This window comes from Notolabrus celidotus, chromosome 11 (genome assembly GCF_009762535.1).
Source record: "Notolabrus celidotus isolate fNotCel1 chromosome 11, fNotCel1.pri, whole genome shotgun sequence".
NCBI classification, from domain to species: Eukaryota; Metazoa; Chordata; class Actinopteri; order Labriformes; family Labridae; genus Notolabrus; species Notolabrus celidotus.
Genome location: NC_048282.1, coordinates 23,075,201 through 23,093,348, shown reverse-complemented (window position 1 = coordinate 23,093,348; position 18,148 = coordinate 23,075,201). Strand labels below are relative to the sequence as shown.

The 18,148-nt window shown below is 40.7% G+C and overlaps 1 protein-coding gene across 5 annotated transcripts in view; it reads right to left on the bottom strand.

Moving 5' to 3' along the window:
• LOC117821210 (serine/threonine-protein kinase WNK2-like) overlaps positions 1 to 18,148 on the bottom strand; it is a 51,279-nt gene that overhangs the window by 19,521 nt on the left and 13,610 nt on the right. For 4 of the 5 annotated variants that reach the window (XM_034695318.1, XM_034695316.1, XM_034695319.1 and 1 more), the window contains exons 3-9: positions 8,568 to 8,740; positions 8,211 to 8,431; positions 7,955 to 8,112; positions 4,494 to 4,582; positions 3,814 to 4,033; positions 753 to 1,029; positions 550 to 665 (exon numbers count right to left, since the gene is read on the bottom strand). In XM_034695318.1, the coding sequence (XP_034551209.1) occupies positions 550 to 665; positions 753 to 1,029; positions 3,814 to 4,033; positions 4,494 to 4,582; positions 7,955 to 8,112; positions 8,211 to 8,431; positions 8,568 to 8,740 (1,254 nt within the window). The remainder of the gene's footprint in view (positions 1 to 549; positions 666 to 752; positions 1,030 to 3,813; positions 4,034 to 4,493; positions 4,583 to 7,954; positions 8,113 to 8,210; positions 8,432 to 8,567; positions 8,741 to 18,148) is intronic. The other variant, XM_034695317.1, reaches the window with a different exon arrangement.

Below are 18,148 nucleotides of genomic sequence, written 5' to 3'. Positions count from 1 at the left end.
CAAATACAAAGGAAAGTATATGATGAAATGAGAATGAACAGGCCTGCTTGAGAAATGTGTGTTATGTGCTTCAGTGGGTAAATGTGCATGTTGTGCAGGTGGCTGTTGTTGGTAAGTGTGGATGCATTGTCTGTGTTTAGTGTAGAAGCTAGGGTTGGTAGTCATGGAAAACTAGCATGAATTTGAATGTAGTATTACCTCAGGACTCCGTCTAACATGAAATGTACGTGCAGGAGGCGGGCAGAATGGTAGGAAGGGATTTGATTGGTTTCATAATTTGGCTCCTAATGGCAGGGATTGGTTGGTGTTTTCCCAGGTTTACTCCGGCTGTAGATAGCGGCTTTTCTTCGTTCTTTTTTAAGAACACATTATGTTTTGATTGCCATCGGGACATAAAGATCATTTCAACCAGTATAACAAAAAGTGTATCTAAATCTGTCTACCAACCCCAGCTTTAAGGCTACATGAGCGATAAATGCCTTCAAAAAGCATGTTTATTTTGTCTGAATGTACATGGACCACCTCGGTGTGTATGCTTGTGATACAGACCTGCTGTGTTGCCATAGTAATAGGCTCCAGCAGGGACTGGTAGAGGACACTCTGTTGGCTGCTGTGGGAGTCTGAGTACACAGTCGAGCCCATACCACTGTCAAGTGTGCTGTCTGCTGCAAAGAGACAAAAATCATGCACTCATAAAAAAATCAAAGACAAAGCTCATTTCTGTCCAAGTGGCGGAGAACAGACTCTCTTACATGTCACTGAGGTTGCACTGGCTGGTAGGTTTCGCAGCCTGTTGTGCAGGTCTGCCTCTGGCTCTTCCGGTTCCAGCGACGGCTGTCCTAATTGTGCAGCCCCAGCAGGGATTCCCTGACATGATATCATCTGGGCCCTTTGCCCCCCTTCACCTTGATCCACCGCGACTGCAGCGGACACCGTTCTCTCTCTCCTCCATTTGATCAGAGCCACACGATCCCTGATCGACTTTCCCACAGTCTTGGCATCACTCTCGTGGAAGAAGCCAGACTCCACCTGACAAAAGAGGAAAGAATTTAACTTCCAGCATATTTTTAGTATGGAGCATGTGAGAGACGAGAGGGTGCATTGAAAAGGGGAGTGTGCAAAGGAGAGAGAAAAGGAGCAAGAAAAGGAAGGAACAGGAAATCTATTTTAAGGGGTATCAGAGCAGTGGGAGGGTGTTCCTTTCGTCAGCAGCTTTGTTCACTGCTCAAAACAAAGCTGTCTGGACTGTAACATCTGCAAATGACAGAGATTAGACCCAGTCCTCAGAACACATTTTGTCCATTAATATGTTTCAGTTTTGAACTAAAATTATAAAGTCGAGCATAAAACAGCTACAGAGCTTTAACTAATTACATACTTTTGAAAAACGGAGATAAACTACTGTAGTCCGCTTATCTGGTCAAGTGCTGCTGAAAACATCTAAAAAACTTAAAGTTGTACAAAGTAGAGCTGCCACATTCGCTCTTAACTGTTCTTTACGTACTAATGTGCTGGAGATGCCCAAAAGATTATATTGGCTAACTGTGGAGGCTAAATTAAAATCACATCTCCTGTCATTTATGCAAACTGTTATATGGAATAACACACATCAGTTCTTTTGTGATAGACTCAAATATTCTGGTTTTAATCACAGGTATAGGACACATCATGTGAGCACTGGTTATCTGCTAACACCAAGTCCTAGAACTAACTGTATGATGAGATCTGTTCTTTTTAGAGGTTCCTCTGCCTGGAATCTGCTCCCCACCAACATGAGAATAATCAAAAGCAACTTTTCTTTTAAAAAGTCACTCAAACAAATGCTAATGAATTTCTCATAGACATTATTATGTAATCACTGCTTTGAAACTTTTTGTTGTATTAGTTTTTGGTGCCACGTGTTTGTGACAGTATTGTTTTTGTTTCCAATATTGTGTTGTTTAATGCTACTCATCATTTATTTTCTCAGATACTTCATTCATTTTGCATTTTCCTTTGTGATTTTATAATTGGCTGCTATAGCCTTTTTGTTTCATGGATAATGTGTAATTCTAAATTGTTTTTCTTATTTTTGTTATGTTATGTGGACCCAAGGAAGACTGGCAACCACACTGTGGAAGCTAATGGGGATCCCAATAAAGAATAAAGAATAAAGATAAATAACTCATTTCAGTGAATGAGCAATGACGTGACATGGGGGCACACTAGCTGTAAAATTTCATAGTGCTATTGCTCTACACGTCTTCTCTCATCACAACAACAGTCATTAAAGAGAGGCCTTAGAATCTTTTCAGAGCTTCACAGCCTGGTCAAGGCCAGAACAGCTCAGACAAGATGGAGGGAGAGAGAGACAGAAAAGAAAACGATGTGTGGGAGAGACAGAGCTTGCAACAAAGAAAAAGAAAACATTGGTGAAAACGAGAGACTGAAAAAGAGCAGGGAAAGTAAGCAGGATCTCGCTCACTGTCTCACTTTAATTAAATAGTTTCTTAGTATGTAAATGTCACTCATTTTAGACTACATACATGTTAAGTGACTCATATGTAGACCACTAAGCTGACACAGCTCACTATCTTTATATACAAGCATATGCTGTACAAATGCAAACATCATAGTAAGATATCTGATAACATAGATACAGATGTTCCTCAGCATTGTTGTAACGGATAGGTCTAACATAAGTATGATTCAGAGAAAGGCTTTGATGCCATTCTGCAATAGTCCTGCCAAAAGGACACCCTCACACGGGACTTTCACCAGATCTGTGTCCGGTCCATCTCCGATTCGCTGCGGTCTGGCTCCGTGCTCTCTCGTCCGTCAACACCCGCCGGTTGTGTTTTCAGAACGCAGCACGGAGCAGGACCACCGGACAGCTGGAGTCATGTGACCGAGGTTTTCCCGCGGCAATCACAGAGTGTTTCTTTCTGAAAATTAACCGGATGTTTTCATTTTGTTTTGGTGCCTGACTTCCTGTTCCGCTCCATCTGCTCTGTTGAGATTGATGTGTCATGCTCCGGCATCCAGCAAAAATAGAAGTTTTGCGTATCTGATCCATTGCGTTCTGACCTGCTGGATCAGAGACGCAGCTGGAACGCAATGGAGCGGATCCAGTGGAAGTTAACACATTGACTCGAATAGAAACCTATCAGATCCGGTGCCGTGACGGATCGGAGATGGACCGGAGATGGATCTGGTGGAATTTGGCCTTTAGAATTACCCTCCTTGCAGACTTCCACTGAAGAGTTTTTCCTCTAGCGCCTTTGTACCAGAACCTAAATCAGTTTGCATCCTTCAGATGAGCTGGAGCTATTATGACAGTGTCACTTATTTCTGTCTCCAAATAAATTATTTAACGGTGCTACAGAATTTTATGTTAGCTCTAGGTGAATATTATCATGGCCTCCACATTAAGAGAAGTCTTCTGTGACCACCATCATATAAAAACACCCACAGACCGAGCAATAAAATAAGGACAGAGAAACTGGAGAAAACTATGTAAACATGGGGGAAAAAACAACAACCACAATCAGTGTATTCCTGGAAAAGCTGGGTCAGATATCATCAGAAATCTGCATGTGAGAACATTCCTGATGAAGAGATATGAGTACTTGGAACAGCTTGAACACACCGAGCCACACAGTAAAATGCTTTACCACCACCATGTTCAAATTTTACTTGCAGATGACAGCTGGGTATAAAAGCACAGTACATAAGCCAAATCTTAGGATACCAAATTCAAACTTAGCTTTTTATATGTTTTTACTTACAATATTTTCATGTTACATTCTTTGACTACCTTGAATTATTACTCACCATCTCTTGTGCCACAACCTCAGGGACCTCTTTCTCCAAGTCAAATGTGAACTCAATGGCTCCGGTCTCCTTGTATTTGCCTTTCAACTTCTTATGATCTTCCACCCAAAGTTTTAGGGCTATTGATGCCTTTTTGCAATCATCCTCCTCAGCCAGCTCCACTCGTACCCCTGTGTCCTCAGCAAAGAAAGCGTGGTTCAACAGGTCCTTAATGGTGTACCTAGGAAAGGAAACACCAAAGCTTAAGACTGTGGAAAAAGATTGCATTTCCACACACTCATGCCACTCAAGTGTAGTGTACAGTCTTTGCAGATAAGTATCAACAAGATAAGCTGTGCTGCAAGGACATTTTGGCCCGAGTACGTTATGTTATGTATGCCTATTATACATGTGCATGGAACAACCATGAGACAAAGTCACTCACTGAACCCAATAATGCTTCAATACAAAAACGCCACAGGAAGCTAATTACAGGCTATTTTCTCCAGTGTACACAAATTCATTGTGCAACAAAATGAAAGATATCCTGCAGCTACGGTTGGACTGCAATGCTGCTGAGAGCCCAACTGTCAGCGCCACTGCAATGAAGCGGGGGAGGCGAGACGAGGCATGAAAGATGAGAGGGCACCTTGTGGGCACTGTTGGCCGGACACTGGACAATGATGGCGACAGTCACTCACCGCTCCTCTTTCTTTTGGCAGATACACTCCCCAATAATCTCCTTGATTTCAGGATCCATGACCTTGTTGTAGCTGGCTGGTTTCACTCCCTGCGGAAAGGGAATTATAAACAAAAAGCTGAAGTCACACCATGACAGGATACGGTGTCGATGAAAAATAATTATATAGGCAAAAAAAACACAATATGTGACTCTGATTTTGATTTTAAACCACATGTTTTTGTTTTATCACCAAAACAGCTTTTTATTATTTAAAGAACATTTTTAGAGTGAGGCAGTTTCTCTCTCTGAGCAACACAGAGAAAAATGCACGCTTTTATTACCAGCAGGTTAGACTACTGCAATGCTCTCCTTTCTGGTCTTCCAAAGAACACAATTAACAAACTGCAACTAATTCAAAATGCAGCTGCAAGAGTTTTAACAAAGACCAGAAGGAGAGCACACATTACGCCTATTTTAAAATTTTTACATTGGCTGCCGGTTTCTTTTCGTATTGATTTTAAAATTATTTTACTAGTTTTTAAGGCGCTGCATGGCCTAGCACCAGACTACATATCAGAGATGCTTTTAGTGTATGAACCAAGAAGGCCTCTCAGATCCTCCGGCTCCTCTCTTTTAGCGGTTCCTCAGAGGAGAACAAAAACATTTGGTGACACTGTTTTCAACCACTACACTCCTAAACTATGGAACAGCCTGAGATGATCTGAGAGGAGCTGATAGAGATATTGGGACTTTTAAACATAAACTAAAAACATATTTATTCAGTCTGGCTTTTATGTAGGGTTTAACTATTGTATTACTTACTTTTTACTGTTAGATTGATTTTAATGTTGCTTTATTATTTTACTACTTTTAACTGTTTATCTTATTTTCTTTTTTCTTTATTCATTCATTTATTCATTTTTATTCATCTACTCAGTTTTATTTATATTTTTCGCCTTAACTTTATTTTCAACTCTTATCCTTACCCTTTTTAAATGTATTTATTGTAACTATTTATATTCTTAATATTAATTTGATGCTTTAACTTATTTTAATCACACATTTATTGTTGTCGGTGTGCATTATTCTCTATTTTAAAATCATTTTTTTGTTTTTTTAATATGTCTTGCCATTATTTTATTTCTGCTTCTTTCTTGTTTTCAATCACTGTAAAGCACTTTAGGTTGCATTTGATTTGCGTGAAAGGTGCTCTATAAATAAAGCTTGATTGATTGATACAATCAAAAGCAAACCTCTCATGATTCTCAACCCTTGTCTTCCTCCTTGTACCTCATGTAAAGTATTTCTTTATACTTCTTCTTGAACTTGATTATGTTCTGACATTGCTGTAGCTCCATATTGAGTCTTTTCCACAGGTTTACACCACAGATTGAAATACAAAAGCTTTTCCTTGTGGTCCAAACACTCACCATCTTTAATCTTCACTTCCCTCTTAAGTTATAAGGATATTACGCCCCAATCTCATCTTTTCTTTTTACACTCTCATACCCTGCTGGCTTGTTATCTTTGACGAAGGATGGCAGCTGGTCAGCTTGAATCTGTGTCAGTTTCAGTGGATTCCACAAAGGAAATTGCATCCATATAATTCAAATGAGTATGTCCTGGTTTCGGTTGTTACTCTGTAAACTAAAACAGTTACAAGCTGGTCTCAAAGCGTGCAGTAAATTTACTGTTCAGAACATCCAAAGTGTATTAATGGACAGCAGGAGTGATGGGAAAGCTGCTTTAGCCTTTTTCATAGTGTTTTCAACATGGGGAATTTGATACCAAATACATTTGGTAGGATGATAACTTCAAAACATTTTTTTTTTCTAAACACTCTCTACATTTTTCTTAATTGTCTTCTTAGCCGAGCACTCCGACCTTCTTGACTGATCTATTTTGTTTGCAGCTTTTCTTTACCTCCATCACTCCCTCTATGGTGCAACATTATCTGCGGTGTTGACTCGCTCATGAGGTTATCCATTCTTAGGAGTCACTTTGTGCATCTAAGATATAATGTTAATGCACCCTTTGGTTTATAATTCATTCAAATTATACAGCTGCACACTGTATGTGCTCAGGGAGTAGTATAAAGCTATCAGGGTTTCTCTTTGATCAATCCCCTATTAATATCCTGCAGTGGTCCCTGCAGGCAAATCTAATATGCATACAGTAACAATACAGAGAACAGTATTCAGAGACAGATGCACTGATGCTGCCCAACCACTGATATGGGCACAGAGGGCTTCTCTTATTTAACAGCAGGTGAAAGAGTCATCTTTCAGAGTCCAACCCTGCCAAGTCTCAGGAGAAGAAAATCAATACTTTTCATCAAATCAGGAAGTCCATCATAACTTTAGACACCCCCTGATCTAAAAACAGTTTGCTCTAAGCTTTGCTATCAAAGGCAGACTTGGTGAAACTGAGTGGAATACGGCCTTCAGGCTTTGTCTAAAAAACAAAGCAGATTTGCACTCCCTCTGTGACACCATATGGCTCATTAGGTTTTTCACCCAAGAAATTCAAGGATGGGGATACATCAAGCCGAACACAACACAGCAGATTTTGTACTATAGCTGCATCCCTGCAGTTAAATACTCAGGAGATGTACAGTATAATGTAGTGAAGTACAGTAACTACAAACATTTCTGTCACCTTTTTCAGGATCACTACGCATGACCCTGCATGATTACAAAGTGTTTGCTTCAGGCAGAATCTCTTCTAGAGGATTGTGACATTAAAAAGATATTTGCTGACTTTTTTTGGAGCAAAGTGAGAGAATTACACTGTATGGCTGAGAGAACCAGAAGTGTATTTGCAACTAGGGATGGGTAATGATTTTTGGAATATTCAAATATTCATTTACTTTGTAAATTTTACTTCGTTATATTAGTTACTTCGAATATTTTCTCATTCTAAAGGTACAATTTTTCATGTTTTTTCAGGTGCCTGGTTGCAATATGGTATTCCCACCAGACAGAGGTTATAGAGCGTCTTGAAGCTGTTTGCTAACTGCATTAAATAGCAAAAGAAGAAGAAAGCATTCACGACAGTCGCAGCGTTTTTCTCCATTTCTGAATCTCACACCACTAGACACGTATTTCCAGAGACTGAGCATGGCTGTAAAATGTAAACACAGACGTCACGCTGCGTCACACAAACACTGACATAAATATCGAGACTGCCACACAACGTATGTGTGTGTGTGTGTGTGTGTGTGGCATCTTTAAATATTTCTGATACTTAATCTAAATTATTGTTACATGTAGTGTCAAAAGCTGCTGTATACAATATGTGTGACATCTAACAGAAAGCTAGTTTTGTTTTGTCTGTATAATAATAATACGTTTTATGATTATTACAGTTGTTTATATTTCAGAGCTACCAAAATAATCTACGCAAAACCTTACAACAATATTTCTGCCCAATGTCTCAATTCTGACACAAACTGAAAAACGGAGCAGGAGCAGGACTCACACTGGTGACTTTGCGGTATATCTGAGCAGCATTCTGACACTCTGAGTAGGGGTATTCTGAGGTGGCCATCTCCAGCATACACATGCCAAAAGCGTAAACATCCACAGCCTCATCGTAGTGTTCCTCATACATCTCTGGTGCCATAAACTCTGGTGTCCCTGAAGAGAGGAAAATAGAGACAGATGGATCAGTCAGTCACTGATTTTAAAACAAGCATCAAAACAAGCATGCAAAGAAACATGTCAGAGCCCAGTACCTATGACACTCTTTGCAAAGGAAGCAGCCTTGAGAGTTGCCAGTCCTAAATCACCAATTTTGACCGAGCCTGTAGGTCCAGTGATGAAGATGTTATCACATTTGAGGTCCCTATGTATGATGGGAGGAGTCCTGGTGTGGAGAAAGTGAAGGCCTTTCAGGATCTGTCTGCACCAGCTTCTCAGCACCTTTGGCTTCATTACCTTAAAACGCTTCAGATAGCTGTTGGAAGGAGAGAGACACATTACCTGACAATCATATGAGTTTAAACATAATATACTCTAATATTTTCTTTAAGATGTAGAAAGGTAGGCATTCCTTTGACAAAGTAAAGATTATAAATGATCATTAAACTCACGTTTTTAGTGTTCCTGAAGTCATGAGTTCTGTTACTAGTACAATGCACTTCTTTCCTTTCACGGGTGATTCCCAGAAGTCATAGAAACGGACAATGTTGGGATGCTGGAGACCCTTCAGCATCTCTGCTTCCTCCTTGAAGCGCTGGCGTTCTACTTTCGACAGCTTACGATCCTGGAGAAAAAGCAACAAATGTAGAGTGAGAAAATAGAAAGAGAATCAAGCCCTAATGATAACACACTTATTTTATTACATGTGCTCAGCCAGATGGAGGAGGCCGTCAGCTTGGAAGCACTTCACTGCACATTGTAAATCATGCATACACTATGTGGGAAAAACAGTAATGAGGATGGGGTAAGTAGCAGTCTTTGAGCTAAATACACATCTCTAATTGGACCATATGTATATCAAAGATAATGCCTGTCAGCAGTTGTGTGTGGGAAGAATCCAGATCAATGAATTTCTCAAGCATGAACAAGATTCAGGCTTGATAACATGGATGTGTTTAATATTTAAAGTGTATTTCAAGTTTATGCTAGTAACATGTAGGGTTGCAAAATTCTTGGAATTTTCAAAGTTGGAAACGTTCCATTGGAATTAACGGGAATAAACCAGGAATTTACTAAACTGAAGGTTGGCTCTTAATAGGGAACTTAAATATCGTTGGGGGAAATATATGTTAGCATAAGCCTGACTAAAACAACCAGATTTCATGCAAGTATGCAAGTACAGTTGATCTATGCTATTCCTCAATCACATGGACATAGCACACTGCTTACTGCAGGGCTATTGAGACCACGTCCTCTACATGCTCTGTATATTCCTCCATCACATGCACACATGATTTCTAGAATCCTGCAGAGGCTAGGCTTGAGAAGCTTGAGGGAAGATGATTTTTTATTTGCATGTTGAATGGGACTTTTTTGGAGGGAGAGCGGCTCTTTTCATTTAACATTTTGAATGGGACTTTGTTGGGATTGCATTTGTTAAGTTTTGAATGGGTTGGGTCAGGTGGATGAGTAATATTTAACTCAACATTCATGTTTTTGTTCTTCAATGAAAGAATTGATTGTTCAGTAAAATATTTATACTTGATAAAGTTCTACTTACAAATAAATCTGTTTTAATTGTATTATTTTGGATGGATGTTTGATTATAACAAAACAAATATTTATGCTTGGATATGATACCTTTCCATTAAATTATCATTAATTCCCAGTTAATTCCCATAAATTCCCATGGAAAGTTTCCAATTTGGAATATTTCCAAAATTCCCCAGCTTAACTTCCCATGGAAATTTACCGGATACTTTCCACCCCTTTGCAACCCTAGTAACATGTGACCACCCATTCGGTTCAGCTACACCACATTAAAGCATGACATCAACAGAGGCTCTTGGAGGAAATGAGCCCACACATTAACATGGTCACACCCACTACACACTGCGGCTAAAGGTTAAGCGTCATCGATCTCCTCCATCTTTTTCTATCTTCTTCACTTGCCTGCTCACTCTCTCATCTACTACCTTTACTCCTTTCCCCCCTCCCCCCCATCTGCAATCTGTCTCCCTCTCTGCACGCCTAACACCAGCCACTCCCTTCTCTGTATCCAAACATCCCCTGCACACACACACATACAAACACATCTTGGTAGCTGCCTCCTCTCAAATTCTCTGAAAGGCTAACCCCACTCTGACAGCACCTTGCTCTTGGTAATGCCATGTGTTTTTCTGACAGCATATGCTCCTTTTTTATCTACTATAGCATTGACTTACGTAACACACATGCATGCATTCAGCAGTGAGCATGAACTGGAGGCAGGACCCCACCCCTCAAAGGGATGGATGACACTGCTGATGGAATGCAATGAACACAACCTAGCCAGATCTGATCCATTTAATTATTCAACCACAGTGGACTCCCAGTGAGATGGCACAGCAGAGAAAATACAAAATCAGCCGGAAGAGTCTAAAAATAAAAACACAGTTGAATGTGATGCAGTGTGTTAAGGAGCGGACTGGTAGGATGATGAAGCATGGCGTGTGTGTGCGTGTGTGTGTGTGTGTGTGTGTGTGTGTGTGTGTGTGTGTGTGTGTGTGTGTGTGTGTGTGTGTGTGTGTGTGTGTGTGTGTGTGTGTGTGTGTGTGTGTGTGTGTGTGTGGCATATCAGGTTTTGTGTGCAAGTGTTTGGGGGGTGGGGATTTTCACTGCACTCTTCTAACGGCCCATGAATTATTCAGTTCTGCAGAGAACCCTTTCTACTGAGGCAAGCTGAGCAATGGAAGGCTGGGGCTGGGCCGCCTAAGTTGGGCTGGGTTATCCCCGAGCGCTCCTTGCTGCACAAGAGCAGCACGTGGACTAAAGTTTTACCTGAAGCACAGGTCAAAAAAGGGGGCAGTGGGGGACAACAGGGAGGAGTGAAAAGCATTTTTAACCATCAGGCATTGCAGATTTCCTCCTTTTATTACTGCTTCTCTTTACCGATCCCTCCCGCTCTCATCACATCTACATTCATCTTTCAGGAATCCTGCTGCTCACAACACCGGCACATTCCCACACACACACACACACCTCCATTTGTTCTCCTACTTCTGTCTTGCCTCTCAGCAGACATTGGGGCTTTGCATAATTCAGAAGCCACATGTAGGTTCAGAGGTGTTTGTGCACAGTATGGCGGGGTACACAGACAGATACATGTGCACACTGAAGCACGAGAAGAATGCGAGTTTCAGGGCACAGAAGCATCAATATCTGAAACATAATGTTGCTTTAAAGTTACAGTGAGGGATCAGAGTTTGTAATAAGTCTCAATCATTATTATCTGAGATTCTAGAATAAACAAACGCTGCTTGCTGACTGACTGTTTACGGTTTGTTTGTGTGTATGTTTTTAGATGCTTATCAACCGCAGGCTGAACACCAGATTTAAGAAAGCTTCACGGCCAAATTCCACCAGGTCCGTCTCCGGTCCGTCTCCGGTCCGTCTCCGGTCCGTCTCCGGTCTGTCACGGCACCGGATCTGATAAGTTTCTATTCTAGTCAAAGTGTTATCTTCCACTGGATCCACTCCGTTGCGTTCCAGCTGTGTCTCTGATCTGGCAGGTCAGAACCATAGACTGTGTAAAATATGGACTTAGTATATGTGACGTCACCCATCTGTTTCTGAAGCGCTGTTTTGAGACCAATCGGCGGCGGCAGCCATATTGCTTTTATTGCAGTTGGAGCCTCCTAGCCAACAGCTGCAGCGTTCCCGCTGGCAGCTGTGCCTCTCATTGGAAGACTCGTAATCTCAATATCTTTGAAATTGCTGCGTGAAGAGAAAAAATGTATCCCCTCACAGTGCAAGCACATCAAGAAATGAGCTATTCAGACTACACTCGTCTACACCAGGCTGTAAACATGTTTATTTCTGCTGTAAGGATCGGCTTTTTCCCTTTCGTGTGTATGTGACTTCTGGTACTTCCAGAGCCAGCCTCAAGCAGATCCTCGATGAACTGCAGCGTTTAACACTTCCGCATTGGACTCATATTTTTAGACCGGAGGTTGCCGCTTGGTTGGAACGCAATGAATCAGATACGCAAGACTTGTATTTTTGCTGGATGCCGGAGCAAGACGCATCAATCTCAACAGAGCAGATGGAGCTTGACAGGAAGTCAGGCACCAAAACAATATGAAAACATCCGGTTCATTTTCAGAATAGAACACTGTGTTATCGTTACATCATTTCTAACTATGACAACAAAATGTCATTTTGAGCGGAGGCAGGCCTGGAGTCAACAGGTCAGAGGTTTTCAGAGGATCATAAAAACAACATGGGTGAGGAGAGGAGGAGGAGGAGAATCCTTGATTCAGTAATTACCGCAGGAAAAACTTGGTCACATGACTCCAGCTGTCCGGTGGTCCTGCTCGGACCGCAGCAGATCGGAGACAGACAGGACAGATCTGGTGGAAGTCCTGTTAGCCTTCTGCAGCGCAGCGTGGTGCCGCCCAGAAAAGGTTCAACACAAAAAGGATGCCATACACAAGGCATCAACAGAGGAAACAGCACATAAAGTTGCACTCCACTGTTGCCAACCATATGTGTGCTGACTTTGTAGTTTCATAGCTTTAGCAGCTCATACCTCAACATGGAATTATAAGAGAAAGAAAATAAATATCAGTACATGGAATCTCTGGAAGCTGGAAGGAACACGTTACAGATTATGAGACTTGTCCTGGGAACTTTGCAGGCTAATACACCGTGTAATTGCAAAGGTATGTGTTCAAATCAAATTCCTGGCCTCATATCACATGTCATCCCGATGCATACTGTCCATTTCAGAAGAATGTGCCCTTATTCTAGAGATATGGAGATCAGCTCCACTTCTTAACTTGAGGATCTAAGGATCTATAAGACTCTGAATTCCCAATTAGAGGAGCTTGTCTGTTATATGTGAAGGCTCTTGCTGTCTACCTGCCAACTGTCAGGTAGGCAAAAAATGCAATGTATATAATTCTATAGGTAGAACACAGCACCAACACTGCCTTCGTATGGTATTTGAATTATACTGTGGCCATTTGTGCTACAGAATGTACGGTATGCACTGTTAGATGGTATCGCTCCAGCTGCCTAATAGCAAGCAAAATACCAAGCTATGTCTACTTTGAAGATGCAAGATGTACCTGGAGTCTTGACAGTGATTAAAGAACACATTGTAAATTGCTGTGTGCCAATTCCTGGATTAAAAAAACTGCCATGCCATTTAGTTTACCTGTGAAACATAAACATCCTAGATCAGGGGTTCCCAAACTTTTCAGCCAACAACCCCCAAAATATAAAGATTCTCGACCCCCACTGTCCCTCAAAGTGATTTAATGTTGCTTCAAGTAGCTGGTCTTCAGAAAATGACCCTACCTATATGAGCATGTGGCTGTGTTTCCTGTGCTGTTATGAATTAACCTACTGCTACTGATGCTTTTGATAATTAACTGTTCACTAACACTAAACTTAGGAGTCATCTGGCAAAAAGAAAGGCAGACAACTCATTACATTTTCTATTTTCAAGGTTTTATTTCAAGTTTAGCTACTACTATTTGTGTCGATATTTTTTAATATGATGGGTAAAATGTACTATTTTTAGATAACTTTAGTCATTCAACTTTTTTACTGCATTTTTTTTAGTATTTCTTTGTTCACCAAAGGTTAACAAATTATATATTAGCAATACAAAACCAACAAAGAGAAGAGATAAAATACAAAAATAAATACAAAAAAAAAGAATAATAATTATAATGAAATAATAATAATAAACAGCACAAACAAAAAAGAAGATAAACATAAGAAAACAAGGTAATAAACAAAAATAAATAATGATAATATTTTTAGATAACTTAAAAAAATAAACATTCTGGAAGACATCTCACGACCCCCCGTTTGTGTTTCGAGACCCCCCCAGAGGGTCCCGACCATAGACTGTAAATAAAATGGACAGCGATGCTCAGCCTTTTCTCATTGAATGGTTTTGAAGCCAAAATATCCCGTTCCAGTGCGCTGCCATCTTGGGCAGCCAGAGTCTGCGCAGTAGAGAATTTCTGTGTTGCCACGGTAATTTCTGTGTTGCCACAGTAACGAGCTCCGCCCTATAGCGTACCGTCCCGAGATCCTATGGAGTTTCGCTCTACGGCAGCTGTCAATCAAAGTGAATCCGAATGTAAAACCCCGTTTTTAAACTCTAATAACTAATGAAAAAGAAACTTTTCAGAAAAAATAGGCCTTGAACACAAAACAGTCCGATAATAACTTCATATCACCACAGTCCAATTCAAATGAATGGGGGAGACGGAGTGTTTGACCTATACTGCAGCCAGCCACCAGGGGAGCAGTTTTTGTGGAAGCCTCACTTCCAGCCGAGCGAGATGACGTCCATTTTTTTTTTTTACAGTCTATGATCCTGACCCATACATTGGGAACCCCTGTCCTAGATTATCAGAAATTGTGACATTGCCCTTTAAAAGAAAAAAAGCGGGGTACCAGTTTGGTGCAGGTACAGAGGTGGTTTGCCACATGCCCTTCCCCACTCACTCCTCACAGTTCACCGTCTATAAAGGAATGAAGAGCCCCAAAAGAAATGAAGAAAAAGAAAAGAATCAAAAAAGCAAGCCGATCTGTGAATTGTAGTCAGCATTACTAAGCTTGATTATTAGTCTATCAGACTCAAACACCCCAATATAAATCTGTCAAACAATGAGAGAATAGTTCAGGGATATCTCCAAATAACACACATTCTAACACAGCAAAGAGCTCTGCAAGCATTTTATAGATTTATCATTAAATAAGTCTTTCTGACATGAATAGGAGCAGAATGAACCAAAACAAACTGCAGTGCTCAGAACATCATCACAATAATAACTGTGTATGGAAGTAGTAACCAGGCACAGTTGTGTTTTGAGTTGGTGAGAAGGCGAGCCAAAGCAATGTTTCACTGACAAAAGAGTGACACAGAGGGTGCCACTTTTTGATTGATCAAAACAGGTAGTAGAGCACCAAAGGGGGCTATAGCAGAGTAAGTGCCCTCTATTGATCATCCACCAATACAACCCAATCGTCCCCGGTGGAGGGGGAGCTGTGGGAGCGAAGGAGAGACAGGTCTCCTCTCTGGAGCATCAATCTAAGAGACATCTGACAGGCCAACAAGAATGAGTGATGGATGCTGAATATGTTCTCAAGCAGAGAAAAACTTTTGACTTTAGAACCACTTTCTCAGAAGCAGAAAACTCCTGGGTAATATATTATTAACACTGACTCCCATCTCCCACACACACACACACACACACACACACACACACACACACACACACACACACACACACACACACACACACACACACACACACACACACACACACACACACACACACACACACACACACACACACACACACACACACACACACACACACAAATTGATTTAGTAATGCAAAAAAGGTCAATCATGACATTTACCAAGATGGATTCTCCACCGCCATAACTGAAATTAGATACCCAGATTAAGGGTGTGAATATTCGTACATAAGTCTTTCGGCTGGAGAGGTACAGACAGATTTGATAGGCTTAGAGCAGGTAAATAGACCGTGATACCACAAAATATTTATACATAACTTCGATTTAACTGATTTAATAGCGGTACATTTCAGAGACAAACAAAAGCAGAACGACTGCAACTGGGGCTGGGCGATAATTCGATGACGATAATTATCATACATTTTCTCAATACAGATATAACAAATGTTCGTTAAAAATTAGATTACCAACCAGCTCAAAGCAGCCAACACTGTGCTGACTCAGCATTAACTACTAACTTAATACACTTCATTAAATACACTTTCAGGATGTGGGTAAATAAATCTGATTATGCAAATTGTCTCAACCTGAGAAAAATAAGAATCTACAAACTAAAACTTCATAAAAATGTCATCTTACATTAAAGACCTGCTTCCTGTTAGCACCGTCAGGAAAGATGGATTCAAGAAGCTTATCAGAAAACTAAATCCAGATACAAACCAACACACTGTCTGTCTTCAACTTTCACTCAGGAGTAAAAATCTGCTTTTCAATTTAAATGAAATAATGATTTGATATTTATCATAATTTTTATAGATACTGATTGATATGAAAGAAAAATGCATTAAAAGATGTTTTTTTTTGGTATATATATCGCCTAGCTCTAACTGCAATATAAAACTAGTGGTAAATGTAAATGATTGACTATTATATTTCTAATATAATAAAAAAATTAATAAACCGAATTAAAAAAGATTAAAACGATGAGAAACCATCAGCCTCTTTTGGTGCTCTCACAAAATTAAATGTTGCCTTTATAAGGAGATGAACTGACCACTGGAAAAGCACAGAGGTAGAGATAACAGGCTTTCATTTTAAGAGAACCCTTTTGACTTTATTATTCTCAGACTTTGGCCTGGATGGGTCCATAAAATGAGCAGCAGCTGACTTAAGTCACCATACAAAGTTCCTTTCTCTTAGAGTACCTCTAATGATGCCAGAGCAGTTCACAGTTCTCAGCATGGATTCAAATAACTGAAGTCGGTGAACCAGTGACATCTTAACAAGGGGAGTAAACTTATTAGGAATCTAACAGGTTTCAGCATGACTCCTCATTACAAAGCCAAGTTACACTCAAAACATTAACTTGGTTTCTCTGCACTGCTTCGTGCTCCTAATTACAAGTTTCTCTGTCCCTTCATTACAACGGCCACATCATGATCCTTGGTTAACAAAAGCACAGATTAGCATCATTTGGATTTAGTAGCAATAGTGTGACAGGGATTAATATTCAAAGAACGTGTCAACAACTTCAACTGTTAAAGCAAGACAGCTAAACCCAGAGTCCTTAATATGTGTGAAAACATTTGGCTAAGAAGATTAAGTAAGAAAATATTTCTCCTCAGGAAGTGCTTGTAAAACAAACGAAACAGGCTCCGTTGAAATCATTAGGACACTGAAGAGAAACCTCTAAAGATTTCTCAGACACACACACACACACACACACACACATACACATACACATACACACACACACACACACACACACACACACACACACACACACACACACACACACACACACACACACACACACACACACACACACACACACACACACACACACACACACACACACACACACACACACACACACACAGACAGACACAGACAGACAGAGCTAGCCACAGTGAAACCACAGAGCCACAATGTCTTAGTATAGTTCAGTAACACAACAATGAGAGCTTAATTTAATGCTTTATTGACTCCATCCATACTTTTTTTGGAGGCCAAGACAGAACTCCCACCCTAAAGCTGTGCCTTATCCACCGCTTCATAGACATTGTAACAAGTTGTTGAGAGTCAATGGAAAAAGATAATCAGCTGCACGTTGATGGAGAAATGCTAAATTATTTGCCGACCCTGCCACCCTAGCTGCACCCATCCTTAATACTGGTCAGATGACTTCTGCAGGTCTTCAGCTGCTGCAACCAAACCTGCTGCAGGGCGAGCCATGAGCCAGCAGAATGCCCACAGCTGAATTGCTGTTCCATCAGTCATGACTGCAGAAGATTTTTAGCTCACAGCTCTGCACGTCACTCCATTATCACTACCTCAGTGTTAACCCACCTTACACGCACGCAGTCTAAATTAAAGTTGAGCTAATTGGCACGCTGGCATTCAGGTTGGCACGGTATAATATGAAGAGCGAAGACGTGTCAGTGAGACCGCTGTGGGGCGAAAGAGAGTGCATGCAACACTCGCTTCAAGGTGGAGCCTGAAAGACAGGAACATCTTCTAGGATGACTCGCTGTGATAGCATGACAAAAAGCTTTGATAACATCAGCGTTTGGTCAAAGCACATCTCTGATGTTTGGATGTCAAGGGAGAGATGTAAGCAGAATATGTGGGTAAGGAGATTTATGACACAAGCACATTCTTTTCAGCCCAACTTAACAAAAGTAACAACAAAGCATTATGTCACACATGCACTTAAGACTAAAATAAACCATGAGTGGACCACTTGTGTTTTTTACATGGGTGT